At 38.2% G+C, this 24616-nt stretch overlaps 1 protein-coding gene across 1 annotated transcript in view; it reads left to right on the forward strand.

The window, feature by feature from the left end:
• SVEP1 (sushi, von Willebrand factor type A, EGF and pentraxin domain containing 1) overlaps positions 1 to 24616 on the forward strand; it is an 802056-nt gene that overhangs the window by 493100 nt on the left and 284340 nt on the right. The window contains exons 29-30 of the mRNA XM_053702672.1: positions 7132 to 7255; positions 8274 to 8444. Coding sequence (XP_053558647.1) covers positions 7132 to 7255; positions 8274 to 8444 — 295 coding nt within the window. The remainder of the gene's footprint in view (positions 1 to 7131; positions 7256 to 8273; positions 8445 to 24616) is intronic.

Here is a 24616-nt window from a genome sequence, read left to right on the forward strand (position 1 = left end):
GTATATTTAACATTTGAGGCAAAGTGTGTGTCATAAATTCCATTAGGTCTTCTCGCTGGGAGGACTCATGGTAGCCGACTATTTTAAGGCTATTCCTTCTTGATCTATTTTCTAAATCATCTACTTTGGCCTGAATTTTGGTTATCTCGCTCTGATTTCCCTCAATCTTGGGAATATAGGAATTTGTTACATCTTCTAAGTCCGAGATTCTTTGTTCTGCCTCCTGGAGCCTTTGAGAGAATTGTCTTATCTCTGCAGTTAACAACAGAATATCTTGCTTGATTTCATTCTTTAAGATGTCGAACTTAGGAGATATAGCTTCTAGTATACTGGAAACTAAAGCTTGGGAGTCTTGAGTAAGCACAGGATTTTGAGTATTTATTAGTATAGATTCAACAGGACTTTCTGTGGGGGCTTCTATGGGGTTCTTGGTCCTACGTTCCCTGTGCTTAGTCGCCATGCATGGATTATTTTTAGAAGTGAGGAGTGGTGAAATTACATACTTATCCATAAGGGAAGTGCCGTTCCAAGGACTAAGACAAAAACCCACAAAAAACGGAAAAAAAAACAAGTGCCGTGAAAAGAGTGACACTGTGAGAATCAAAATAAGAAAGAAAAAGGAGGACGTGAAAAAGGGCAGGATCTTTTATCTGATATAGTGTAAAAAAGATTATGTAGTAGAGTGAGAAGAATTTAGACTGAAGTTATTTAGCATTTTCTAGCTTGGCGAGCTGGAGTTATTTAGCATTTTCTTGCTTGGCGAGCTCTCCAAGAAAGTTCCTCTGCCATATAATAGAGGCCATACCCCAATTAAGTTCTACTGTAAACAACTTTTTATGTATTATGTAATTAGGCAAGTGCAGTTCAGGAGCTGCCTTACACTCACCCCTCCAGTGTTGTGTTTCGTTAAGACCAGCCCTTCACTGAATTCTGACGAGAGTGATGCCCTATGCAACAATTATGAATATACTCTGCAGACGTTGTTGGCCCTGTGCAGTTTCCCAGAGCTGACTTGACGATTATATTCACTGAAGGAATATCATCCAATGCGGGTATGCCCAGACAGGCCCGTTGCTCCTTGACTCTCCAAATATGATGTCAGCGTCTGTCGGCTCCTCCTCGCAGCACCAGTGGGGAGGAAAAACTGATGGGCTGACGAGAGTTTGCATCGCAGAGTTCCCCAGTAAGCCAATGCCTTTGTTAAATCCCCCACACGCAGCACCGGTGGGTGGGGGGAACAGAACGAAGAGCCAAGCCTTTCAATCGACTCTGGGGGAGTGAGGGAGAAAAAAAATAATTTGCAGAGCCAGCCCTAGAAGTAGGGCAGAAAGTGTAATGGGGTGAGTGTAGGTCAGCTTACAATATTTTCCAGTATATTGTTGTTAGCAGGTCTAACTGTCTATCCCCCTCGCACAAGATGGATGCGGGGGGGGCGACGCCATAGATGTGCTTGAATCCTTAAGAGAGCTTAAACACATAGAAGACCCTGTGTAGCTCCGTATAGAAAAAAAGTTATTTCCTTGCGTGGATGAAATTAACGCTGTAGGAGGCTTCTCAGGGCTAAATCCTAGCCTGCTGCAGACTTTCCCTTGACCGTTAGGGTTTCAGGCACGAACCACCGCCAGTGAATTAGCTTCAGGGGTAAGAAGCCTGCACAACACGGTCTATACACAGGCTCCTCCTCTTCCTCCACATAGGGCTAAATATTATTGCTATTGTGCCCAAAATCAGTTTAACCCCTTAATGACCACAGCACTTTTCCACTTTCTGTCCCGTTTGGGACCAAGGCTATTTTTACATTTTGCGGTGTTTGTGTTTAGCTGTAATTTTCCTCTTACTCATTTACTGTACCCACACATATTATATACCATTTTTCTTGCCATTAAATGGACTTTCTAAAGATACCATTATTTTTATCATATCTTATAATTTACTATAAACAAAAATGATAAAATATGAGGAAAAAATGGAAAAAACACACTTTTTCTAACTTTGACCCCCAAAATCTGTTACACATCTACAACCACCAAAAAAAAAACCATGCTAAATAGTTTCTAAATTTTCTCCTGAGTTTAGAAATGCCCAATGTTTACATGTTCTTTGCTTTTTTTGCAAGTTATAGGGCCATAAATACAAGTAGCACTTTCCTATTTCCTAACCACTTTTTTTCAAAATTAGCGCTAGTTACATTGGAACACTAATATCTTTCAGGAATCCCTGAATATCCCTTGACATGTATATATTTTTAGAAGACATCCCAAAGTATTGATCTAGGCCCATTTTGGTATATTTCATGCCACCATTTCACCGCCAAATGCGATCAAATAAAAAGAATTGTTCACTTTTTCACAATTTTTTTCACAAACTTTAGGTTTCTCACTGAAATTATTTACAAACAACTTATGTAATTATAGCATACATAGTTGTAAATGCTTCTCTGGGATCCCCTTTGTTCATAAATAGCAGACATATATGGCTTTGGCTTTGCTTTTTGGTAATTAAAAGGCTGCTAAATGCCACTGCGCACCACACGTGTATTATGCCCAGCAGTGAAGGGGTTAATTAGGGAGCATGTAGGGAGCTTCTAGGGTTAATTTTAGCTTTAGTGTAGTGTAGTAGACAACCCCAAGTATTGATCTATGCCCATTTTGGTATATTTCATGGCACCATTTCACCGCCAAATGCCATCAAATTAAAAAAAAACTTTAAATTTTTCACAATTTTAGGATTCTCACTGAAATTATTTACAAACAGCTTGTGCAATTATGGCACAAATGGTTGTAAATGCTTCTCTGGGATCCCCTTTGTTCAGAAATAGCAGACATATATGACTTTGGCGTTGCTTTTTGGTAGTTAGAAGCCCGCTAAATGCTGCTGCGCATCACACGTGTATAATGGCTAGCAGTGAAGGGGTTAATTAGGTAGTTTGTAGGGAGCTTTCAGGGTTAATTTTAGCTTTAGTGTAGAGATCAGCATCCCATCTGACACACCTCACCCCCTGATCCCTCCCAAACAGCTCCCTTCCCTCCCCCACCCCACAATTGTCCCCACCATCTTAAGTACTGGCAGAAAGTTTGCCAGTACTAAAATAAAAGGAATCTTTGAATATTTGTAAAAAGTTTTTTTTAGCATATTTACATATGCTGCTATGTAGGATCCCCCCTTAGCCCCCAACCTCCCTGATCCCCCCCAAAAACAGCTCTCTAACCCTCCCCCTCTGCCTTATTGGGGGCCATCTTTGGTACTGGCAGCTGTCTGCCAGTACCCAGTTTGCAAAAAAAATATATATATTTTTTTTTTCTGTAGTGTAGGTTCCCCCACACACACACACCAACCCCCACCACCTGACTGATGTGTTTTTTTTAACTTTTTATTGCCCTTTTTTTACCGATTTAAATACATATTTTTCTGTAGTGTAGTGGTTCCCACCCGCTCCCTCCCCGTGCGCGCGCCCGCCCCCGCCCTCCCGTCCGTGCACACCCCCGGTCATCCTTGCCCACGATCCCACCCCCCTCCACATCACCAGGGCCATCGATGGCTGCCACCCGCCTCTCACACAGGCTCCCACCCACCAACGAAGAAAGCCATGGATGTCCGGTGCTCAGAGGGCCACAGAGTGGCTCTCTCTGCATCGGATGGCTACAAAAGGTTATTGCAGGATGCCTCCATATTGAGGCATCACTGCAAAAACCGGAAAGCAGCTGGAAGTGAGCAGGATCACTTCCAGCTGCTTTCCACACCGAGGACGTGCAGGGTACATCCTCAGGCGTTATCTGCCTTTTTTTTTAGGACGTACCCTGCACGTCCTCGGTCTTTAAGGGGTTAAAGGACATAAAACACCAATTTTTTCCTTCATGATTCAGTTAGACCGTACCATTTTAAACAACTTTCTAATTTACTTCTGTTATTACATTTTCTTTGTATTCTTGTTATTCTTTGTTGAAAAGCAGGAAGGTAAGTTCAGGAGTGTGCACATTTCTGCAGTACTATATGGCAGCAGTATTGCAACAATTTTATACAGTAGCAAGAGCAGTAGATGGCAGCATTTCCTGTCATGTAGTGCTCCAGACTTGTGCACGCTACCTATCTAGATATCTCTTCAACAAAAAATAACAAGAGGATGAAGAAAATTTGACAATAGAAGTAAATGAGGGGAAAACATTTAATTGTATTCTCTATTTGAATCATGAAAGAAAAATTTGAGTTTAATTTCCCTTAAAGTTAAATCAATAGCGGTTTTATTTTTGTGCTCATATTACAAGTTGAAAGATATTAGCGCTTAAGCAAAATTCTAGTGAGTGCAATTATCTGGATGTTTGATAAAGTGGGTGCGCTAAATATCTCGCATAATAGACTTCGGAAAAGCTCATGTTGGCTATCATTCAAGTGCTAAGCTGAAGGTGCGATAAGCTGAAGGTCAAATAGTGGAGTTTTTCACTAAATTTTAAACTATTTTTTATTGAAATCTATATTTAAAGCACTACATACATACATAAATATGTACACACACATACACAAACATACACATATATACTGTACATACATATATCTACAAACATACAAATACACACATATACATAAACACCTTTGGACCCTTCCTAGTCCAACACTTTTTCATATACCATATCCTTTTAAATCAGTTAACTTTTTTTTTTAACTCAGCACAATATGACCGATAATAGTGCACCCTGCTCTATCCATTCAAAGTATAGGGCACACTAAAAAAATGTTAGTTACGTTAAGATTCTCCAGTAAACCATTTTTTGTTTTTTTACCATTCACTTGTAATACCAGGTTGTGCAATAAGAATAGCGCACTCCACTTGTAATCTAGCCCATAACGTATATACACATTTTAGTAGTGGAAGATATATTAGCATGAGCTTAATTCTGTTTATGCAAGTAAAACATTTGTTTGTATTACGATTTAGTTGAAATTCCTAGAAATAAAGTATATTGTATCTGATATAGGAGAGACCATTTACCATACTTTGAGCACAATAAAGGAAAAGCCAGTGACTAACTTATTTTTGTACAAGAAGGGGTATTTTTATCCTGTTTGTTTTATGAAAGCTTGTAGAACCTGATTTGCCAACCCTTGCTTGGTGTCTTCTTTGAATGTCTACAATCAAATGCTGCTTCTCTAAATAGTTCAGCAAAATAATTCAACACTTTAATAGACATAATTTAATAGAATTTATAACTGTGCAATGCTACCCACATTTTCAGTGGTAGATTTTTCCCAGCAGAGACCACAATTTATAAAAGCCTCAGTGTATCTTTCTTGAACATTTCCACTCACACCCAGTACTCCCAGTCCCTCAGGAACTGCGCAGTCCCTTTCAGTGACAAATCTAGTACTCACTTTTATCGCACTCAGTCTCCAGAGATCTCAGAGAAAGCAGGATCATGGGAGCATTTATATTAAAACCTCAGTTGGATTAAAAAAAATCATAATTGCAGGAGTTGCAACTCAAGTGAGCCCTTTATTTGGGTGCCGTATAAAAGGGACATGCAAGTCAAAATTAAACTTCATGATTCAGATAGAAAATGTGATTTTAAGACAATTTTAAATTGACTAATATGATCAAATTATCTTTGTTTTGTTGGTATCCTTAGTCAAAAACATATGTACATGTGCTCAGCAGCAGCAATGCACTGCTAGGAGCTAGCTGTTAATTGGTGACTAAACACATTTGTATTTTGTCTTTGGCTTACCAGATATGTTCAGCTAGCTCCCAATAATGTAGTGCTGCCTAGGAGCTGGCTTTAACTATGTATGTAATTCCTTTGCAGGTGTTAAACACATAGAGGTTGTGTTTTTTATTTTACTCACAATATACACTTTTTTCAATCTCAGACCAATCACAATGCAAAAGAATACCCCATATCTGTTTTTGAAAAAGATAGCGTTGGATCCAAGTAGTTGTCAGAAAATTCACCTATACCATAAATGGACAACATCAACATTAGCTATCACAAGTTATTAAATAAATATTGACCACAAAATGAACATATTGAGTGTAACAGCCAAAGGCACTTGATGAATTCTCATCACCCACAGCTCAGCTGATAACTCATATAGGCCTATGATCTGCAAATGCTTAGACTAAAAATCCAAGATGGCACAACCCATTTCAACAATGCCTTTTTTAATTAGGATAGATTTGTGACAAATAATAAACCTTCCAGAAAATGTCATCATCATCATAGATATTTAAATGTAAAAACATGAAACAAAAACATATCTATAAAATATTGCCAGTTGCAAAATCAATACCAATGTATAGCTATCAGTAAATAACATTAAAACCTATTTTATTACAACAAATAATAAACACACACAAACTCAATTAACTACATTAACCCACTATAAAAAGAATCACTCACTGATATGGTAATGTCAGTGTCTGTGAATGTGGAGACAATGAGGATGGGATCTAATGTAAAAAAAAAGCATGAATCTGCAATTTTAGATTTGTATGGTTGTTTTGTTTGGTTTATTGGCACTATAGTAAAACAAATTACATTCTCTCTAATCTACCAGAGCATGTAATTTTAGGACTATTGACCCTAGACTACTGTGTATTTAAACAGTGATCCAGTCAGCAGCTCTAGATGCATGGTGTTTTCCACACAGTGCTCTGCATGTCCGTAGCAGTATTTCTACTGTGTGTTTAACCCATTTTGGGAGTAAAACACACTGTAGTCGAGGGTCGATAGTCTTAAAATTGCATGCTCTAACAGATAAGAGCATGTAATGTTTTGACTATAAGGCCCCTTTAAGTAGCTACTCTTATAGCACTGCAACATTTTAATTAACAATTTAGAAAGCCAACATTCCTAAATGAACCCTTTGGTCTAGGGAAAATGTGACTAAACAAATGAGTGTACATCAAGCTTACAGTATTTGCATTCATTTTATGTTCAGTGCTAGATTACAGTTTAAACACAAATGCTAGACAGGTGCTCTTCAATGAGTCACTAAGCACATCAAAGTTATTTCATAGAACATTCTCACTGAAAATTAGTTTTATATTTGCATTTATAGAAGAGTGAAGAGTTAAAGTTTAAACTTAGTATTTCTAATGCAATTATATATACATTGTTTATTTTTAAAAATGTTTTTTAGGTGAAGTCATTAGCTACTTCATGCCCAAATGAACTTCAAAGAGGAAATGTAATAGCGTGGGCTGATTTTATTCCTGGTGTTGTTGGAAGAGTAAAGATTAACCACAAAAGCAAGTTCTGTTCAGGTACGAAGATAGTACACATTATTTTTTTCACCACAAATTATCTCCTTTTCTGCATGTTAAAAGATAAGATAAGAATACATACAAACATAACAACAATGTTTTATTAATGTATTAATATCACTTTATTGCTATAGCAGGATGATTTAATGCTCTCAATCAATTATAAGTTGATTGATCTTGCAATATCATGTTTACAGACCTCGGCCTAAGACAGCAAAATGTTTTTTCGTTTGATGACATAATGCCTTCTCAAATCTATGCTCTTCAAATGTTTGTCTTATAGAGGTGCAAATCTAATCCAAAAGTCCCTAGACTCTGGTTGTCAGAAATATAAAATTACATTTGAGCTAATATTCTTGGTGGTGCGGGATTCATCAGGATTCCCAGTACAGAACATCACCTAAATATGATTATAGTAATATTAATACTGTACTAGGCAAATAAAGTGTCATTTGACCACATGATAAAGGATTGTGTAGACAGTCACTTTTCAAGTAACTTCTTTTTGGAGAATTAAATATTGGAAACTTTTAATTATTGAAAATGTAACTACATCAAAAGAATTGTAAAGAAAGTCAAATGACAGTCCTTTCCGCTGATTTCACTTCATATTGTGTAAGATCACTTTTGTCTGATTAAAATGCATAAGAGTAATTAGTTCATGTTTATATAGCAGAATAACTATGTCATACACATTAAGTAAAGGGCTTTTTAGTCACTTCTTTGCCAGAGAGAGCTTCTATAAAATGTGTAATAGCACTCTAGAAGCCAAGGGATTGAAAATATTATGGACACTAGTAAGCAATTGCTAATATCAAGAGATAAATTAATACATTCATCTGTAAATTAAATATATCTATATGTGATAACACATTTTCAAAAATATTTAAGAGTATGTAATATCTTTATTTTTAGTTTACCACAGTGTAATTCTTAAATAGCTACTTTGTCAATAACAATATTTAATATAAAGATTTATCATTTAAAATATGTATTATTTATTTTGATTTACCAACAGAATGCCCTGTCTTGGAGGGATCTTCTCCTCATTTGCACACCTCCACCAGCGACCGTAAGCCAGGTTCAAAGATTAGTCTGTTTTGTGACCCAGGCTTTCAGATTGTAGGAAATTCTGAACTACATTGTCGTAATCTGGGAGAGTGGGACCAGCCACTTCCACGTTGTGAAAGTGAGTACGCCTATAGTTATGGCAGAAAGATGTGTTACTCTAATTCAGCATCATTTTCAACAGTAAATATAGTTTAAACAGAATGTCTGGTTTTGGCAAAAGAATGGGGTATATTAAAGGGACACTCAAGTCGAAATTAAACTTTCATGATTCAGATAGAGCATACCATTTTAAACAACTTTCCAATTTACTTCCATTAACAAAATGTGCACAGAATTTTTTTTATATTTAGACTATTTGAGTCACCAGCTCCTACTATGTATATGCAAAAATTCACAGAATATACTTGCATGCATTTGTGATTGGCTGATGGCTGTCACATGATACAGGAGGAGTGGAATATACATAACTTTAAAATTAGTCAGAAAATGTTTTACTACTTATTTGAAGTTCTGACCAAGTGCTATTGCATTGTCTTTTTATCATGCATTTATTGATTATGGAAATCTACTGTATTTACTGGTCCTTTAAAGGGTATTGAAAGCTCAAGATTTAAATTGCTCCCTGTTTAGTTCTATTATTAAATTTACACATTTCTTCCTTTCCTTTGTTGTAACTTAGATCCTTTTTATGAAATTATACTGTGATATATGTGGACATGTTTGCAACAATGTTTGTAACAATTTTATACACATACACCTAGATTACGAGTTGTGCGTTCGTGTTTTAACGGTGGAAAAATGGTAATTTCAGCGTTAAAACAGCACTGCAACCATTACAAGTCTTGTCGGTATTGCAGTACCACAAGCCTTTTAGCCTGTAACGCAACGTCAGTCCCGCACACGTAAAAATTACATTTTTTGTAATGGGACTTCCATAGCGCTGCCATTACGAGTTTTGCGATGAGGCTAAAAAGCTTGCGTTCCAGCCTATACCGACAAGATTCGTTTCGCAATCTAAAAGCAGTAGTTATGAGTTTTATGCTACAAAACTGTTTTAAACAGCCAATAGGATTTCAGTAGCTCTCATCCTATTGGCTGGTTTGAATTTCCAAAATTAAATCAGCCAATAGGAATGCAAGGGACGCCATCTTGAATTGCGTACCTTGCATTGAAGATTCAGTGTATGGCAGCAACCGGTTGAAGTGGATGCGCCGCGCCGGATGTCTTCAGGATGGATCCGCTCCGCGCCGCCGGGATGAAGATAGAAGATGCTGTCTGGATAAAGATAGAAGACGCCGCCTGGATGAAGACTTTCCGCCGCCTGGATGAGGACTTTGCCGCCTGGATGAAGATAGAAGAGGCTGCTTTGATGAAGATTTCTCGCCGCCTGGATGAAGACTTGGCCGCCTGGATGAAGACGGTTCAAGCGGGACTTCAAAAACTGTAATTGGATCTTTGGGGGTTAGTGATTTTTTTGGGTGGGTTTTTATTTTTTGATTAGGGCTTGGAGCTGAATGCCCTTTTAAGGGCAGGAAATAGAGCTGAATGCCCTTTTAAGGGCAATGCTCATACAAATGCCCTTTTCAGTGCAATGGGTAGATTAGGTTTTACTTTATTTTTATTTTGTGGGTTTGGGGGTGAGTGTTTGTATACTGTTAGGGGTGTTTGTTTTGTTATGTAGCAAAAGAGCTGTTAACTTTAGGGCAATGCCGTACAAAAGGCTCTTTTAAAGGCCCACAAAAAGGCCCCTTTAAGGGCCCTTGGTAGTTTATTTTAGATTAGCCTTTTTCTTTTAGGGTGGGTTTTTGTTTTTTTAAAAGGGTATTAGAATAGGAATCATTTTTATTATTTTGTTTATTATTTTTTGTAATGGTAGTTTTTTTTATATGTTGTAATAATATGCTTTTTATTTTTGTAATATTAGGTTTTAGTGTAAGACATCTTAGGTTTTATTTAACAGGTAAGTTTGTATTTATTTTAACTAGGTAGTTAGTAAATAATAACTATTTACTAACTAGTATACTTTACCTGTAAAATAAAAATAAAACCTAAGATAGCTACAATATAACTATTAGCTTAGGTTTTATTTCACAGGCAAGTATTTAGTTTTAAATAGGAATTATTTAGTTAATAATTGTAAGTTTAATTTAGCTCTATTTTAATTATGTTAAAGTTAGGGGGTGTTAGGGTTAGGTTTAGGGTTAGAGTTACATTAAGGTTAGGTTTAGGGGTTAATATATAGTTTAATTTAGGTTGTTGTGATGTGGGGGGCTAGCAGTTTAGGGGTTAATAGGTTTATTTAGTGGCAGTGATGTGGGAGGCCAGAGGTTTAGGGGTTAATAACTTTATTTAGTGGTGGCGATGTCGGGGAGCGGCAGAATATGGGTTAATAGCTTTATTATAGTGTGGGCGTTGTTGGGGTGCAGGGGAATAGGGGTTAATAACTTTAGTATAGTGGCGGCGATGTTGGGGGCGGCATATTAGGGGTTAATAGCTTTATTTAGGTGGCGGCAATATCGGGAGCGGAAGATTAGGGGTTAATAACATTATGTAGGTGGCGGCGATGTTGGGGGTGGCAGATTAGGCGTGTTTAGATGTGGGGTTTATTTTAGGGTGTTAGGTGTAAACGTTACTTTTTTTTCCCCATAGACATCAATGGGTCTGCATTACGGAGCTTTTCATTCCGCTATCGCAGGTGTTAGGCTTTTTTCTGTCCCGCTCTCCCCATTGATATCTATGGGGAAAGCGTGCATGAGCACGTCAAAACAGCACTTGTATTTTGTGCGGTATGGAGCTTAAAACCACCATATCACATGCACACGCCGGCTCTTTGAAAATGTGTAATGGCTGCGCTATAGAGGGTTAAATAATGCAACTTCTGTTGCGTTCGTTAATTTCCCTACAGCGCGCATAACTCATAATATAGCTTATAGTGCTCAAGAGATGTGCATGCTTCTGAGCCTACCTTATTACGCTCTTAAGGAAAGGAGCGTAGATTCAATAAAGGATAGCAAGAGATCAATATGGTTGTATAAATAACTTGCAAAGATGTTTTTTAATTCTATGCAATATCTAAACCATTGAAGTTTAATGTTGACTTTCAAGATAATTTAAAGGGACGGTAAAGTCAAAATGAAATGTTTTTTTATTTACTTCTATTATATAATTTGCTTAGATCTCTTGGCATCCATTGTTGAAAAGCATACCTTTTAGGTTCAGTAGAAACAATGCACTACTGGAGTCTAGCCACTCATTGGTGGCTGCACATATAGGTCTTGTTTCATTGACTTACCCAATTTGTTCAGCTAGCTGCCAGTAGTGCATTGGCACTCCTTCAACAATGGATAACAACAGAACGAAACACATTTAATAATACAAGTAGATTGGAAAGTTGTTTAAAATGATATGTTCTATTTATATTGGAGCACAATCTGTTTTTAATTTGAGAATTTATGTGAGCCTATCCTATTTCACTCTAGGTAGATGTTGAGAATGTATCATCTTTTTCCATGTACAATATGTAGATTTCAATCTGATAAAATTTTAAGGCCGGTGACCTTCAGCTTTTGTTGTAAAGAATGATAAAATATGTACTGAGAGCATGATAGACAAGCAGAGTAAGATTTAGCTACAACTTTTACATGTTCTGATTCAAGTAGTCATGAATTGTAAACCTCCATTATAAACAGCCCTACAAAGATAGCATGCAGTGTCATATATGTCAGCCGCAAATGTCATTTCTGCTGTATGACATCGCATCACTAACTGCCTGAGGCTACAGTGCATTTTGTTTTCCTTGTCACATTGTAATCAGCATGTGACAAGAATATTCCTGTACTCATTGGTTCAACATCTCTATAACAAACCTGGACAATTCTATTCCATCCTTGGCTTTATTAGATGTATATTGGAAAAAAAAATCTGTTTATCTGACTGGATGTTATATAATAAACTAAGATGCATGTTATGACCTAAAGTGAAGCAAAACACATTATTGTGATTCTCTGTCCATACTATCTGCAAAGATGTAACAAATATTTTGAGGGAAGTAAAATGTACTTTATTATTAACACATTACCTCTTCATTTAATTTCATTCTCTCCTAGAGATTGATGACCTAAAGCTCTTCTCTCCTTTAGATTATCTAAAGAAGTCGCAAATCATTTTAGAAAGGCAAATTTTACCTTGAAAGCTGATTATCTCACTCTGGATGTGGTGGAGAGTCACATACTTTACAATATAATGCTCAACACTTAACCCCACATCACTGGTCCCCCTTCACAGTTTATTGATTTTAAGCCCACTTACCTCTTTATCCTTGTTGTCTACTTTTTTAAGAAAAAAAAAAATGAAGCTTATTTTAATCCCATTAACACTGCCAAACTGTTACTCTATGCTTCCTTGTATTTTTTCTGCTGACATAGTCACACATGACAAACAATTATAGCACTTCCATACTTTAACTTAATTACCTATGTCCAGCTATCATTCACCTAAATTACAAGATTTGCGGTACGGCTATACCGCTGAAAAATTGGCCTTTGCGTGCAGAATGGAAGTTCACCCGTATTACAAGTCGCGGCGGTACAGCTATACCGCTATCGTTTTAGCCTGTACCGCAACTCTCCATTCCGCACTCAAAAAATGGCTTTTGAGTGTGGAATATTCAGCTCACCCGTATTACAGGTTGTGTGCTCAGGCTATTACGCTAGCGTTATAGCTTATACCGCCGCGACTATTCCGCTATCAAAGACCAGTAGTTATGGATTTTGCGAAACAAAAATGTTTCACAAAACTCATAACAAAAATGTTACAAAGTACACTAACACCCCTAAACCGCCACCCCTCTGCAACACTAAATTAAAGTATTAACCGCTATACTGCCAACCCCCACATCACCAACACTAAATAAACCTATTAACCCATAATCCGCCGCCTACCCACATCGCAACTACGTAAATTAAAGTATTAATCCATAATTTGCCACCACCTCACTAACACTAAATAAACCTATTAACCCTTAAACCGCCGCCCCCCCACATCGCAGCACACTAAATTACACTATTAACCCCTAAGCCTAACACCCACTAACTTTAAATTAAAGTTACAATATAACTACCTTAAAATAAATAAAAACGTATCTGTGAAATAAAAAAAACATAAGCTTAAACTATAAATAAACCTAACGTTACTATTTAAAAAAAAAAAAAAAATTAAAAAATTTAAAAATCCTAACACTACAAAAAATAAAAAACTAACATTACAAAAAAAATAATACTCTAAAATTACGAAAAAATCAAAAAAATCTAAGATTACAAAAAATAATAAACAAAATTTTCCAAAATAATAAAAATGAAACCTAATCAAATACACCTATAAAAACAAAAAAGCCACCCAAAATAAAAACACCACCTAATCTAACATTGCCCTAAATTAAACAGCTCTTTCACATTAAAAAAATACTAGGTGGGTGCGGAGCCAACTGCCAAGCTGACCGGTCGCATACAGCAAGAGCTCCGGCTCTTAATGACATTATAGAGGGACTATTGCCAACTTTTAGAGGACCCAAGGTGTCTAACAGGGTCATCTACAAGCTCACTTTAGAAGCCAATTGATGGCTGGGGCTAGGAAGTGAGAGAGTGGATCTTTATATTAAACTTCATACTTTAAGCCCGCCACGAGGCCGCAGAGCCCTGTTACAACTATCACAAGTTTACTTATAACTTGGTGTCTGGATTGTTGTTAAAAGAATCTCTCTCATAAAACCGAAAGCACATGCTCAAAGAAAAAGAAAATGACATTTTCGATCAAAGAGGAAAACTTTTACACTGCGGTACAGACCATGCTGGTAAATCTAACATGGCGGATGGAGGAGAACTTCAAGGAACTTTCAGAACTACTGAAACCTGCTATGCACGATACGGATGACGAATTTACACCATTGGTTGAGAACTTCCTGACGCCTGAGCAGACACCGGGGACGGCAATCACTTTACCTATAATGGGAGCAAATCATAGTGCTCATATCCCAGTCGAGTCCCAGCAGCGCGGGGCTGACTGCCCAGAATATACAGGAACTCAGGAGCTTCTCGACGAGAAGATTTACCCTAACCGCCACTTGATTATCTTGCCTGTCGGTGCTGATCCCATGTTGTCAACCGGAACTTCGGATGTTCCTTCATTGCTAGACCTAACGAAGACCTGCAACACTGCGAGATCAGGGCCTCTACCGGAGCTCAGCGCTGACAGTTGTGCGGTTGGCGAATGCCGGCTGCTGATCACAGAAGGAGTTCCCCGAGATCTTTCGAACAGCAGCTCATACTTATTTGACCAGGCTGGAAAGGGTGAAGCTGACCCAGCACTTGTATGTTTGGCCTGTGGAATCGGGTGACATAATAATAAGCCTACACAGCACACATAGGTAAACTGAGTTATCTAGCAGCGATGTAGGATAAGGGATCGGGTACTTTGGCAAGACAGCATCTTTCAAGACTGATTAGTACCGTTCAGTAATTGACATATACTCTATTCCAGAGAAAAAGTTTGTTTAAAAAGTTCATAATATGTTAGACCCTATAATGTGTTTATTATGCATAATGTTGACACTATAGTCTGATGTCCCCAGACCTATGACTAGGAGTGTCTTATCCCTCACATAAGGAAAGGCCTTGTAGCTTTACGGAGCTTTTATATGAGGGCCCTTGCAGAGACCGAGGCAACCCTTTCTCATTATAGTGTTAAATATGATTATATGCTTGTACTGCTGAGAGAATAATTTCATGCCACTCCTCACATTATCAGTTTGCATTTCTAACGGTGTATTTTTTCTCCTCTTTATAATGTTGAAGGGATTGTTCTCATGAGACTGCAATGTAATTTGTTTTAATGCTGCATCTCCTAGTAAATACTGAGATATGCTTTACCGTGTAACACATGCAGGGGTTGGGTCTGGCATGAATTAGAATTTGAGATAATGCTTCTGAGTACATGTATTATGCAGCCGGGACTTAGGCTGCTGATGTATCTTATTAGTCAGCATAAGATATAGATTGCTAGCTCCATGAAACATATGGAGGTCTTAGCCTCCTTCTTTCAGTTACCTAATTGGCCTACAGTTATAGCTATCATAGTATCACTAAGGTAAGCATATTGTAATTGTTCAAACTTGATAATTATGTCCAGCTTACTAAGCCTGTCATTTACCAAGTTTATACACTCTTATCCTAGTACTCATTATGCATCCCACTAATGCTATTTCTCTTTAGTAAAGCTACCTTTTAGCTAAGATATTTAAGATACTGGATCCTTATCTATATACATACTATTACTTAATTGAAGTTAGTTCTCATTCAGTTTAAAAGTTAGTTTTTGGCTTATTATTTGATCTAACTTCATTTCCTGATGGATTCCTTTAAATATGCTAGTTACAGTTTTGCACAGGTATCCACCATGTTACTTTCACATAGTATGAGTTAAATGCTGATTACTACAATTTCTCCCCCTATCAGTCAAGATACATATTAAGGATTTTAGAACAGCCCACTATAAACCACTTCATCTAGTATGGGACTCTATTTTTTAATTAAGCAACAACCGTTCCTTATAGTATAGCTGTTTAGCCATAAACTGCAACCCACTATACCACCTGATACCAGTGGAGTATTTACCCTGTTATTGAGCAGCAGTCAAGCAGTAATTATTATTATTTTTTTTTTTCTAATGTCAAATAGCTATCTAAATAACTGTAGAAAATCTCTATATACGACAGGCTCAGATATTCCAATGCTATAGAGAAGTACTTCTTTCTAGATGGGTTCAGTTAGGGTATTAGCCTAACCTAGTGAAATAAGGTCGGGGAATTTTCTATCCTATTGGGTTTACCCATACTGTAATGTTGTCTGGTGATGCATTTTAACCCCTTTATTATGAGTATAATGAGCTAGCTTACCATTCTATATACCATAATTATGATGTTGGTACAGTTGTTAACCTGCTATAGGAACTGTCTCTGATATTACACCTGCTTCTAAACCTAGCTTTATATTTAAGTATGCTCTATTCTCTGTTTGGTGTTATATAGACTTAATCCTATTCTCAGACATACAGGTATATGTTCATGTTGACTAATTGATATACAATTCTTGTGCTGTACAATTAAGATAGATGGATTTTTTGCTACTTAACACCACATAAGTCTTGACATATACCATTAACTAGATATTTATTCCCAAGACAATAGCTACTAGCCCAGACAATAACACATTTGCTCTGCAACTTACAACAACCTGTCTGCAAACCATCTACTCCTTAACCTATATGTAACTTCAGGAGACTTTAGTAGCCTCCCCACTTAGCCCCATACATACTGTAAGGTACAATGACAATACTTAAACTCTAATAACACAAGATCTTTACGATCAGGCACTTCTAAGACCACTCCAGACACCCTAAGTTACTCACATTTATACTTGGCTCCGTCCCCCCCCCTCCCACCTCTTTTCCCTATACACATAGCGGTGCTTACCCGCTGAATATCCCCCTCCCCCCTATATAGCTCGGCCCAAGAGTGGCTGATACTCATGTTAAATCTCCACAAGTTGATATGTTGGTCTTAGGTAAAATATTAATAGATTGTGGAGCTCATACGCTGATAATATAAAATGAAGTTCTAATTCATCTCGCCTAAGATACTGTTTATTCTTATACCCAGATTTGAAATATATATGCATATTGCTTACTTAATAATGCCTTTATATAAACAATGTATTATTGTCTTTGTTGTAACTTTGGCCTCAGGGCGAGTTTTTGCTGTGATGATATATGCTTTAACTTCAATAAAAAAATAATTTTCAAAAAAAAAAAAAAATACTAGGTACCCACTAAAAGTAAACCCCCTACCCAACCAACGCCCCAAAATAAAAAAAAACTAACTCTGAAAAAACCTTAGCTACCCATTTGTAGGGCAATCATATCTTTAGTGCCCATTAAAAAATAAAAATATCCCTAATAAAAAAAAAAACACCCCAAAAAAAAAAATACAGCGTGGAGGATCCTCTTCAAGCAATTGTTGCCGCACACTGAAGATTGAATGCAAGGTACCCGTTTTATATTGGGGTACCTTGCATTCCTATTGGCTAACATTTTAAAATCAGCCAATAGGATGAGAGCAGCTTAAATCCTATTGGCTGTTTTGAACAGCCAATAGGATTTAAGCAGCTGGTACCTTGCATTCAATCTTCAGTGTGTGGCGACGATCGCATGAAGAGGATCCTCCATGGTGGATGGTTCCGCGGCCGCGGTTCCTACTCAGTGGCCGCCTTCGCTCCGTGCTACCTTCGCTTGGATGAAGAAAGAAGATGGCCCCGTGCTATATGAAAATGGAGCTGCCTGAAATAAGACCTTCACCGCCGGACTTCAGGAATGGTGAGTACCTTTCCATCTCAATATAATTAGATTCCATGGTTTCATTCCTTACTTGTGGGAATACAGAACCTGGCCACCAGGAGGAGGCAAAGACACCCTAGCCAAAGGCTTAAATACCTCCCACACTTCCCTCATCCCCCAGTCATTCTTTGCCTTTTGTCACAGGAGGATGGCAGAGAAGTATCGGAAGATTCAGAGTGGTCTCTTATGGAGGGTAGTACTCTTCACTATGGGACTGGAGTTTTTTGTCAGCCTCTCAGTGAGTGTATTGACAAATGTTAGGGACTGAAGATGCAGGGAGAGTCTTTCTGCAATACCATCCAGACTAGTATTAACAAATCATAAGCAATGAATGTTGACAAGTTTTACTGCCTGCTTCTATCACTCAAGTCCATGTCAGGTGTGATGCTACAAGACTGTCAAACTTGAGAGGCAGTGTGTCTGTTCCACGCGATGATTCTGGTAATATCATTTAATTTAATTTCATATGATAACGTAAGAAAACATGGTCACAGTGTGAAATCCTTTATCTGTATGGAATCAAGGGTTCATATCTCTGGAAGGGGATTATTGAACAGGGAGGATTGATACATGATTTGCTTTATTATGTTTTATGCTGCGACATGTGTGAGATGAGGCTCTGGCAGATGTGTGAACATTCAGGTTTTACTTTTGTTTTGGATAACTGTGCAGCCCGTCAGTTTGGCGCGTTTTCTTCCTGCAGCAGGGGTGGTCCTGCATGGCACTCCATGTGACCGGGTTTGGACTCATTGACTTATTTTTTCCTGACCGTGCGGTTTACAGGAGACAAAGTGGTTTGTCTGTGGGGCCTGGGTCATAGGAGGTGGTGAGTTCCCCGGCCATTGGGAGTATAAAGGTGCCATTTATTTTGTCTATAGTCCATCGTACAAGCGCAAGCTATGGAGGACTCTGATGCGTTAGAGGGTACTCCCTCTTTAACTAAATCTAATACCTGTTTTTATTGTGAGGAGGCTATGGTATACCTGCCTGCTCAATTATGTTCCACATGCCTTGATAGAGTAGTGATATCTAAAAAGAACAAGAATTTTAGTACCACTGAGCCGTCCACCTCTGAGGGGTCTCCATCCTACGAGGTGCGTTCCATGCAATCATCTCCTATTACACATGCAGCTTCCCATTGCACTACTAATCCTCCTTTGGGAGGGGCCCTCTTACCGCCAGACTTTTCTGAACAGTTGCAAATGGCAGTGTCTGTGGCCTTTAGTGCTTTACCTCATCCTGCTAAGCGCAAGCAAAAGGTTTAATACTGCTATACTTCCCAGGGGTCATCTACCAACTTGTTGGATTTATCTGATACTAGATTATCTGCTGATGAAGACGCCTCTGATACTTCAGAGGAGGCTCTTTCTGGGTCGGAATCGGCTGCCTCTAGGTCTCCGGCTGCAGAGGAACTAGACTTTAAATTTAGGATAGAGCACTTACGCTTTCTGTTGATGGAAGTGTTGGCTACGTTAGAGGTTCCGGAACCCAAGTTACCCGAGGAACCTTCTATTCCTAAGCTTGATAAGGTTTATGAGGACAGGATGGTGCCACAAACTTTCTTGGTTCCCGTAAAGATGGCAAATATTATTAAGAATGAATGGGAAAGGCTTGGATCTTCTTTTTCCCTTTCTTCTTCCTTTAAGAAATTGTTCCTGGTTCCTGACTCCCAATTAGAGTTGTGGGGGTCTATCCGTAATGTGGATGGATCTCTCTCCACGCTTGCTAAGCGCACCACTATCCCGTTTGAGAATAGTTTGTCATTTAAGGAGCCCATGGATAAGAAGCTGGAAACTCTGTTAAGAAAAATGTTTCAGCACACAGGATTTTTATTTCAGCCGTCTGCGATGGTTGCTGCGGTGGCTGGAGCCTCTACCTATTGGTGTGACTCCCTGTCGGAGATGATCGAGGTGGAAACTCCCCTCAATGAGAACCAGGAAAGAATTAAGGCCTTGAGGGTTGCTAATTCGTTTATTTGTGATGCAAATATGCAGATTATCCGCTTGAATGCTAAGACATCAGGCTTTTCTGTACTAGCCCGTAGGGGTTAATAGGTTTATTTTAGTAGTTGTGATGTGGGAGTCAGCAGTTTAGGGGTTAATATGTTTATTATAGTATTTGCAATGCAGGGGGATGGCGGTTTAGGGGTTAATAAGTTTATTATTTTAGTAGCGATGTGGGGTGCAGGCGGTTTATGGGTTAATACATTTATTTTAGTAGTAGTGATGTGGGGGTTCTGCGGTTTAGGGGTTAAATGGTTTATTTAGTGTCGGCAATGTTGGGGTGCGGTGGATTAGGGGTTAATAACTTTATTTAGTGTCAGCAATGCTGGGGGGCGGCAGATTAGGGGTATTTAGACTAGGGGTTTATGATAGGGTGTTAGGACTTGGTTTTTGTGCGGTATGGAGCTTATTGCACCATAATGCACAGCACAATAAGGTTTTTCTTTAACTTTTAATGGCAGCGCTTTGGAAAGTGCGGTACCGTTAAATGTTTAGCGTTACTTACGCACCGGGTTTAGCTCATAACTTGTAATCTCAGTGGCCTAGATTTGGAGTTTGGCGGTAGCCGTGAAAACCAGCGTTAGAGGCCCTAATCTGCTGCCCCTAACACCGCCGACCCCTAAATTATATTTATTAACCCCTAATCTGCCCCCCTCAACGTCGCCTCCACCTGCCTACACTTATTAACCCCTAATCTGCCGACCGGACCTGAGCGCTACTATAATAAAGTTATTAACCCCTAATCCGCCTCACTAACCCTATCATAAATAGTATTAACCCCTAATCTGCCCTACCTAACATCGCCGACACCTAACTTCAATTATTAACCCCTAATCTGCCGACCAAATCTTGCCGCTATTCTGATAAATGTATTAACCCCTAAAGCTAATTCTAACCCTAATACTAACACCCCCCTAAGTTAAATATAATTTAAATCTAACAAAATTAATTAACTCTTATTAAATAAATTATTCCTATTTAAAGCTAAATACTTACCTGTAAAATAAATCCTAATATAGCTACAATATAAATTATAATTATATTATAGCTATTTTAGGATTAATATTTATTTTACAGGTAACTTTGTATTTATTTTAACCAGGTACAATAGTTATTAAATAGTTAAGAACTATTTAATAGCTAAAATAGTTAAAATAATTACAAATTTACCTGTAAAAGAAATCCTAACCTAAGTTACAATTAAACCTAACACTAGACTATCAATAAATTAATTAAATAAACTACCTACAATTACCTACAATTAACCTAACACTACACTATCAATAAATTAATTAAATACAATTGCTACAAATAAATACAATTAAATAAACTAGCTAAAGTACAAAAAATAAAAAAGAACTAAGTTACAAAAAATAAAAAAATATTTACAAACATAAGAAAAATATTACAACAATTTTAAACTAATTACACCTACTCTAAGCCCCCTAATAAAATAACAAAGCCCCCCAAAATAAAAAAATGCCCTACCCTATTCTAAATTACTAAAGTTCAAAGCTCTTTTACCTTACCAGCCCTGAACAGGGCCCTTTGTGGGGCATGCCCCAAGAAATACAGCTCTTTTGCCTGTAAAAAAAAAACATACAATACTCCCCCCCCAACATTACAACCCACCACCCACATACCCCTAATCTAACCCAAACCCCCCTTAAATAAACCTAACACTAAGCCCCTGAAGATCTTCCTACCTTATCTTCACCATACCAGGTTCACCGATCCGTCCTGAAGAGCTCCTCCGATGTCCTGATCCAAGCCCAAGCGGGGGGCTGAAGAGGTCCATGATCCGGCTGAAGTCTTCATCCAAGCGGGGCAGAAGAGGTCTTCCATCCGATTGAAGTCTTCATCCAAGCGGCATCCATCCGGAGCGAAGCGGCAGCATCCTGAAGACCTCCACTGCGGAACATCCATCCTGGCCGACGACTGAACGACGAATGACGGTTCCTTTAAATGACGTCATCCAAGATGGCGTCCCTCGAATTCCGATTGGCTGATAGGATTCTATCAGCCAATCGGAATTAAGGTAGGAATATTCTGATTGGCTGATTGAATCAGCCAATCAGAATCAAGTTCAATCCGATTGGCTGATCCGATCAGCCAATCAGATTGAGCTTGCATTCTATTGACTGTTCCGATCAGCCAATAGAATGCAAGCTCAATCTGATTGGCTGATTGGATCAGCCAATCGGATTGAACTTGATTCTGATTGGCTGATTCCATCAGCCAATCAGAATATTCCTACCTTAATTCCGATTGGCTGATAGAATCCTATCAGCCAATCGGAATTCGAGGGACGCCATCTTGGATGACGTCATTTAAAGGAACCGTCATTCATCGTTCAGTCGTCGGCCAGGATGGATGTTCCGCGGTGGAGGTCTTCAGGATGCTGCCGCTTCGCTCCGGATGGATGCCGCTTGGATGAAGACTTCAATCGGATGGAAGACCTCTTCTGCCCCGCTTGGATGAAGACTTCAGCCGGATCATGGACCTCTTCAGCCCCCCGCTTGGGCTTGGATTAGGACATCGGAGGAGCTCTTCAGGACGGATCGGTGAACCTGGTATGGTGAAGATAAGGTAGGAAAATCTTCAGGGGCTTAGTGTTAGGTTTATTTAAGGGGGGTTTGGGTTAGATTAGGGGTATGTGGGTGGTGGGTTGTAATGTTGGGGGGGGTATTGTATGTTTTTTTTTACAGGCAAAAGAGCTGTATTTCTTGGGGCATGCCCCGCAAAGGGCCCTGTTCAGGGCTGGTAAGGTAAAAGAGCTTTGAACTTTAGTAATTTAGAATAGGGTAGGGCATTTTTTTATTTTGGGGGGCTTTGTTATTTTATTAGGGGGCTTAGAGTAGGTGTAATTAGTTTAAAATTGTTGTAATATTTTTCTTATGTTTGTAAATATTTTTTTATTTTTTGTAACTTAGTTATTTTTTATTTTTTTGTACTTTAGCTAGTTTATTTAATTGTATTTATTTGTAGCAATTGTATTTAATTAATTTATTGATAGTGTAGTGTTAGGTTAATTGTAGGTAATTGTAGGTAGTTTATTTAATTAATTTATTGATAGTCTAGTGTTAGGTTTATTTGTAACTTAGGTTAGGATTTCTTTTACAGGTAAATTTGTAATTATTTTAACTATTTTAGCTATTAAATAGTTCTTAACTATTTAATAGCTATTGTACATGGTTAAAATAAATACAAAGTTACCTGTAAAATAAATATAAATCCTAAAATAGCTATAATATAATTATAATTTATAATGTAGCTATATTAGGATTTATTTTACAGGTAAGTATTTAGCTTTAAATAGGAATAATTTATTTAATAAGAGTTAATTTATTTCATTAGATTTAAATTATATTTAACTTAGGGGGGTGTTAGTGTTAGGGTTACACTTATCTTTAGGGGTTAATGCATTTATTAGAATAGCGGTGAGCTCCAGTCGGCAGATTAGGAGTTAATGTTTGAAGTTAGGTGTCGGCGATGTTAGGGAGGGCAGATTAGGGGTTAATACTATTTATGATAGGGTTAGTGAGGCGGATTAGGGGTTAATAACTTTATTATAGTAGCGCTCAGGTCCGGTCGGCAGATTAGGGGTTAATAAGTGTAGGCAGGTGGAGGCGACGTTGTGGGGGGCAGATTAGGGGTTAATAAATATAATATAGGGGTCGGCGATGTTAGGGCAGCAGATTAGGGGTACATAGGGATAATGTAAGTAGTGGCGGTTTACGGAGCGGCAGATTAGGGGTTAATAATAATATGCAGGGGTCAGCAATAGCGGGGGCGGCAGATTAGGGGTTAATAAGTGTAAGGTTAGGGGTGTTTAGACTCGGGGTACATGTTAGAGTGTTAAGTGCAGACGTAGGAAGGGTTACCGCATAGCAAACAATGGGGCTGCGTTAGGAGCTGAACGTGGCTTTTTTGCAGGTGTTTGGTTTTTTTTCAGCTCAAACAGCCCCATTGTTTCCTATGGGGGAATCGTGCACGAGCACGTTTTTGAGGCTGGCCGCGTCCGTAAGCAACTCTGGTATCGAGAGTTGAAGCTGCGTTAAAAATGCTCTACGCTCCTTTTTTGGAGCCTAACGCAGCCTTTATGTGGACTCTCGATACCAGAGTTATTTTTATGGTGCGGCCAGAAAAAAGCCGGCGTTAGTTTTTCGGGTTGTTACCGACAAAACTCCAAATCTAGTCCAGTGATTGTTATCATTGATAGAACAAGTATATTAAAAACCAAAAGAACAGTTCAGAATACATGAATAAAAAATATTGAATAGCTTGCGGTGGACTACTGCTGGTTAGAATTCTGCTATCTGCAAATTACAGATGCACAGTATCTATAATACTTTTGCAGAAAGCTTTCTGGAAATTAAGCTCTGACTGCAGGGACATACCAACCACTCAAAATTGGCTATTTTCCATATATACTACCTTGACTTTCCATCTCAGTTTTATCTGTTCCCACTTTTGGACATTAAGAGGTCAATTCCAATTTTGTAGATCGTGTTTAACAGCTGGGTTTTTTTTCGGATCTCAATACACATTTTTTTTTTAAATCTGCTTGAACACAATATAAATAATAACATAATTTTCAAATTAAGATCGCTAACCCGAAAGAGTGATAGGTCAACTGTGCTAAAGCAGAAAGTGCATTAAGAAATAATTTAAATACTTTTGTTCTTCACTTAGAAAAAAATTAAAATTAAATCTCCCTTCATCCAGCATTAATTTATTACCTCTTGCCACCAACAATTGCTTTGGAATAAACAGAGCTTCTACCAACTCTGAATATGGTCCTTGAATATATTTATATAAAGTAATCATATCACCTCTCAAG

The sequence above is a fragment of the Bombina bombina genome, chromosome 2 (assembly GCF_027579735.1).
Source record: "Bombina bombina isolate aBomBom1 chromosome 2, aBomBom1.pri, whole genome shotgun sequence".
Lineage (NCBI taxonomy): Eukaryota > Metazoa > Chordata > Amphibia > Anura > Bombinatoridae > Bombina > Bombina bombina.